Here is a 6,000-nt window from a genome sequence, read left to right on the forward strand (position 1 = left end):
CATTGTGGTTGGTCTGCTCTACCCCTGGTATATGGGGGGCTCTGTCTTCCTTCCCAACAAACTGAGACAGGGCTGGTGGTTCCCTGACATTTGTGCTGAAGATCCAAACCGATCCTACTGCCTTTGAGAGCATTGGCTGACTCAATTAATTGGGTGTAGGGATCCCTCTCAAATTTTTAACCTTCCCCCATATGGGTGTCGGCAATACAAGTCCCTAGACTGGCAGATTCTATAATCTGTGGAATTTCATAATTCCATAATTCCATTACCTGAACTTGATTGTTGGAGGCAACTAGGCCACAGACCTGAGAATAGTGTCTGAAAAGAGTCATTTCTGGGTGGAAAGAGCCTTGGGTTCACAGATCCTAGCTCAAAAGTTAGAAAGAACCTCAGAAGTAACCTCTTCATTTTTTGGATGAGGAAACCGAGGCCCAGAAAATAGTTTTCCTAAGGGAATGTGTCAGAGGTGAGACTTGAACCTAGACCTTCTCTCTCCAATCTAGTGTTATCTCCACCATGTCACAATGGAATTGGGAAATTCTCAAGTTCTAGAAGTGGGCAGGACCTCAGAAGTCATAAAATCTCTGTACACGAATTGTGTAATAGATACCAAGAGAAGCCATGATGCTTGTCCAAGGTCAAACCCTTTCTAAAGTTGTATGGCCTGGATTCTAATCTAGATCCTCTGAGCCCAAATTCAGTCTTGGTTCTCACAAGACCAAGTTGGGTTCTGGTCATTCCTCCACCACTAACTTTCTGTGGGATTTTAGTCCCCTCATCTGGCAAATGGTGATAATCAGAATGAACTTCAGTGCTGACTCTGGAACCAGGATGATTCTGGGAAATTTGTGTCCACTCCCTGAGTCTCAGTTTCCTTGTCTGTAAAACAGGCCAAGACCCAGTCTGACAGTGCTGCTGGGAGGTTCACATAAGGAAATGGATGGCAAAGCCCCTTTGAATTCTGGTTTGCTCTGTAGATTAGCCTTGATTAAGCACTTCCTCTAGGTCATTATTATCATATTGTTATCAGACCTGCCCTCCCTGCCTCACAAAAGAGTCTGGAGACTATGGGGAGATCACAGATAGGAAAGACCTTTGTAAAGTTCAAGTCTAAGGAACTGTCATTTCTTGGGGGGGGGAGATTTCTCTCTACTTTTTAGGAAATTTTCCTCATTAAAAATTTTCCTCATTAAAATGATAATTAGCATCTCCCTTCCCAGAGCTAGGATCAAATGAGAGGATGCCTATTGGGTTGCACATAATTGAAGAAGGTGCCTGAGAGGTCAGCTCTCATATTTGGAGAAACTGAGCCTCAGGGAGGGGAAAAGGACTTGGGCAAAATCACATAAAGGATCCTAACTCTAGAACTGGAAGGAATCACAGAGGCTATTTAGTCCAGCTATTCTCATTTTACAAAAGGGGGAACTGGGACCCATAAGAGGAAGTGACTTACCCAAGGTCACACAGGTAGTAAGCAGAAGCTAGTTTTAAACTAAATTTTTCTAACTCCAAAACTAGTGATGCTTTCTCTGTATGATGTTGTCACCTTTAAAGTATTCTCTCTCTCCTCTCTGTTTGTCTGTCTCTCTCACTCCTCTCTGTCTCTGTCTCTGTCACTCTCTCTCTCCTCTCTCTCTCTGTCTCTCTCTCTCTCTCCCTCCTCTGTCTATATACATACCCATCTATACACCATGTGCCACCTTGAGGTACTAAAGACACACATGTTTATACATATATATACATATTTCTATACAATACAGTCACTGATGCATATGCATTTAATACAAATGTTTTGTATTTCTATGTATGTACACGTATATTTGTATTGCTTTATATGTGGGCACGCACATATAACAGACATACAAATACATAAGTATATGACACATATATGTGCATGTATGTATTATGTGTACATGTGTGTATCTAGAAGAGGACCCCACAACCCAGTTCTCTACAATTCCATAGTCAGTCAGTCAGTCAGTCAGTCTGTCTGTTGGCCTCAGCTCCCCTCCCCATCAGGAGCAGTGTGGTTTAGTGGATAGAGCAGTTAGGCTTCCAGCAGAGGAAGACTCCAGTTCCAGTTTCCCTTTGGACCTCTACTGACTCTGACTGGGGAAGTCATTTATCCTCTCTGCCCCAGGCAGCCTCCTGAGGCTCCAAGTTATACTGGTAGAAGGAGTTGGGGTTTGTTTACAGTTTTTTGTTGAAGTCTCTATCCCTGTGAAAGCGGCATACAAATGTGAGTTTCCTGACAGCCCCAAAAAGCAGACAGGATATGTGTGGGTCTTGTTCTCTCACAGGGAAAGAGAAGTGTGTCCCTGCTGTCTTCCCAAGACTGCTAGTCGGTCCATTGCCATGGCTCTCTCCCCTACCTGTCCTCCATCCACCTCCCTATGGTACCACCCATCTCCACTTACATTGTGGACCCTGAGAGTTCAGCCCCAAGATGGAGTCTCAAGCTGGGCTTGATCCTAAAGTCTGAGACCTCAGTGGCGCTAATCAGAGGGGTACCGGTAACCACCCAACTTTCGTGACTTCCTCGCACGCTGAGGTGCTGAGTCCTGGGGCTGACCCCCTCCACCCACAGAAGGCAGCTGGGCACCCAAGGCCTTACTCCTGTCAGATAGCCAAGCCTGCCCTGCTTAGTAACAAAGTAATAACGATTTAGTCAACTCAAAAATCTTTATTGAGTGCTCACTAAGAACCACTGCTGGAATCAATACAGTCTAAGGCCTGTCAACAGGAAGCTTACAAGTAAAGACTGGGAGTTCTCTATAGACAGAACATTGCAAGGTGACTGGGTTAAGGGGCCCAGTGATGGAGACACAGGCATAGGCAGGGGGTGGGGTAGAGTGGGCCAGGGTGCTAAGAGCTGGAGTGATGGTGGCGGAAGCCTTACAGGAGGGGATGGCAGAGTTATGGGGCTAGAAGGCAAGGGGGCCAAGAGGGCAAAGCTGGGCAGGTCGGCCATGGAAAACATGGCTCTCAGGCTTAATGAAACTGGGGACTGAAGGACTTGACAGGATGGGGAAGGTGGTAATGGGGCCCTCCCTACTGAGAAGTGGTGGGATGGGGAGGGGGGAGCAGGGCATCAGCGGTTGAGGACATTCCCAGTTCTTCCTTCGGATCTGCATCCCCATGGTGGGGGACCATTGAATCTCCAGGGTTTGAGACATAGCTACCTGGGGCTTTTGTTCTCCTTCCTCCACTGTCTGTACCCCTCCCCTCTGCACCCCTCCTCCCTCCCACTTTCAGGGGCAACTCTGGCTCAGTTAGATGGGCTGAGAAGACAATCTAAGAGTCTGAGTAGAGCCTGCTCCAGAACAGTTCGTTTCATTTCTGGACCCATAAACTAAGTTGAAATCCTTGGAGGGGCTCCCTTGAGACCTTCACATACATACATACACACACATACATACACACACATACACACATACCCACACCCCCCCCACACACACCCATATTACACACATACCCACTAACACACACACACACATACCTCTCTACTTTTGGCTTGGTATTTTGATTTTAAATGTTTCTATTTCTCAAGAAGTCTCAGAAGATGCCAGGGTATTATTCCTCAATCCTTCTATGCTGTTCCCCAAGCCAAAGGAGTGTCTCTAGAAAAACTGCTTTCCTTTTGTCTCTTTCTCATTCGGGGTTCCTGGCTGCTTCCCCACGGCCTTGGCAGCAGCCTTGAAGAGGGGTCCTCTAGAGCACCTGGCTTCTGTGGGAGACTTCTTGGTGGAATGTGGACAATGGCTTTGATCCCCTCCCAACTGGAAGCCCCTTCCCTCCTTTGCTTCTAACAAGGGGAATGAAGAAGCATCTCTGGGTCCAAATGAGACTAGGCTGGTAATTTGAGTAGTGAGACTAAAGTTCATGGAGTTGAGAAGGGTAGGGAAGGGAAGGGAGCTTAGGGAACTGGGGTGGATTCTCAGACATTCTGGGCTTGTAAGCTGGGGGGAAAAAAGGGCAGGGTGGAGGTGGGGAGGGGCCTGCTGGCTGGGCAAGGAGACCTGTGGGAAGGCCTGCAGTATCAGCTCCCCCAGTTCAGATCCAAGGGACCCTCAATGTCCGTCCTATCTTCTTCCTTGATCAGATGGCAACGTCTCTCCCCAGTGTCAGTAGAGAGCCATGGTTTGGCCCTCCCACCATGGCATCCCCCAGCCCCCCAAGCCACTCCTTACACATACCCTGTCAGGCTGTAGGAGTTGAATTCACTTTTGCCCTTTATGGTCTGGCTGGGCCGAGGGGAAGCCCTGGTGGCTAAGGGCTGAGCTTGATATCCACCATAGTAGGCAGAGCGGCCTCCCCCCCGGGCTGGGCAAGAGAAGCAGAGGATGGTGCCAGCCACCATGGAAAAGAGGGAGGAAATGATGCCAAGATAGAGGGCCTCTCCTATTTCAAACTTCATGCTGTCAGGCACCAATGGTGAGTGGAAGTCGCGGAGGATCCCGTGGAGATTCCAGACGACAGGAATGAAACCCAGTAGGCCTCCTAGGAGGAAGAAGATTCCGCCCACTACTGCCACCCTGTCTTTGGCTGGGGAGTCCTTGCAGAAGACAGTGCATCTCATGCCCACCACAGAGATGATACAGGCCAGAGAGGAGATGGTGCTCGAAGCCACCATCATTCCTTGAGCAGCCTGGATATCTGCCGGCAGCCCCAGCAGGGTGCTATAGATATCACATTGAGTGATGCCAGTGCTTTGGGTTGCACATTCCATCCAGAGACCCTTGGAGAAGCCGACCGCTGTGACGATGCTGGCACCCACGTAGGAGCCCGTTCTCCAACTGGGGAGTAGCATGGCTATCAGGGTGCCCACCAGTCCCAGGAGGCCCAGGATGTAACCCAGCAGCTGGAGGCCGAGAGATGCCATGATGGCTGGAGCCCCTCAACTGCCCTGATGTTGGCTCTAGATCCGTGAGCCTCTGTCCTAGATCCTCATTGCAGAGCACCTTGAAGAGGCAGAACTGTTTCTGTTCCCTCCTCAGGAGTGTCTGAGGGTGACTACAAGCTGGTTAGAGAAGCCACCTAGAAGACAAAAAAAAAAAAAAAAACATAAACCAGATTAAATATTGACCAGAAGCTTATGAGAAACCAGAAAATGCTGGGTGCCTTTTGACCTTTGTTATCTTTAGAAATAACACACGCAAAAAACTTCCCGACTAACTTTGAAAATTGAGCCAAAATGTCATCACCTCCTGCGTAGGCCTAAGCCCCAGGGTGGCAGCTAGACAAAGGAAGGGGGCGGAGCAGACTGGGGTGGGTGGGGGGGGGAGACAAAGACACATGTCCCCTGTGGCAGACATTGGCCCAATTTTCTCTGCTTTCTGAGCCCACTTGACCAAAGGAGCTGACTTAGGTCAACTGTTATGGATTGGAAGGTTCCCAGGAAAGGAGGGGGAGTCCAAGAGGTGGCCTCCCTGGGACATCAGAAGCTCAGAGTGCACAAACTGAGGACCTCAGTCAATTACTGTGTGGCCAGAACATCAGGAGCCAGCTAAGGTTTAGTGCTTTGGATAGCAGACCTCATCTAGAGACCCTTGGAGGAGCCAACCACTGTGACGACACTGGCACCTGCGTAGGAGCACTCTCTACTCAGGTCCTTAGATTGCCCAACTATGTGAATAGTTGATTTTCCCCTTAGACTTGCCAGATGCCTCAGAACATAAGTCAATCCAGGCCTTCAGGTTTCCAGACAGGGATAATAGCCCTCCCTGCTATGGGGTGGCTCCTTGGAACTTAGGAGACTGACTCTCTAGAGTTCAAATCCCACCCAACTCCTGTTCTTGACCTACTCATAGTTGAGGAACATGAAGGGGTTCTGTGGAGGGAGAGTCACAAGGAAGTGAATAATGGGCAAGTGCCAATGCCCAGTCACTAGGAGCAGAAGGAAGAGAATGGGAGGCAGACCACTACTGTGGAGGGGATGCTGAATCTGAATCAGAAATTTTGAGTCCAATCCCAGTTCTTCCATTTATGTGGTCTTAAAGA

General features: G+C 48.9%; 1 protein-coding gene across 1 annotated transcript; it reads right to left on the bottom strand.

Annotated features, from left to right (window-relative positions):
* Positions 1-3,114: 3,114 nt before the first annotated feature.
* CLDN2 (claudin 2) lies at positions 3,115-5,023 on the bottom strand. The gene has a single exon (XM_074204116.1). It carries the CDS (start codon positions 4,880-4,882, stop codon positions 4,187-4,189), a length of 696 nt encoding a protein of 231 aa, XP_074060217.1. The 5' UTR covers positions 4,883-5,023; the 3' UTR covers positions 3,115-4,186.
* Positions 5,024-6,000: the final 977 nt, after the last annotated feature.

The sequence above is a fragment of the Macrotis lagotis genome, chromosome X (genome assembly GCF_037893015.1).
Source record: "Macrotis lagotis isolate mMagLag1 chromosome X, bilby.v1.9.chrom.fasta, whole genome shotgun sequence".
Classification (NCBI taxonomy): Eukaryota; Metazoa; Chordata; class Mammalia; order Peramelemorphia; family Peramelidae; genus Macrotis; species Macrotis lagotis.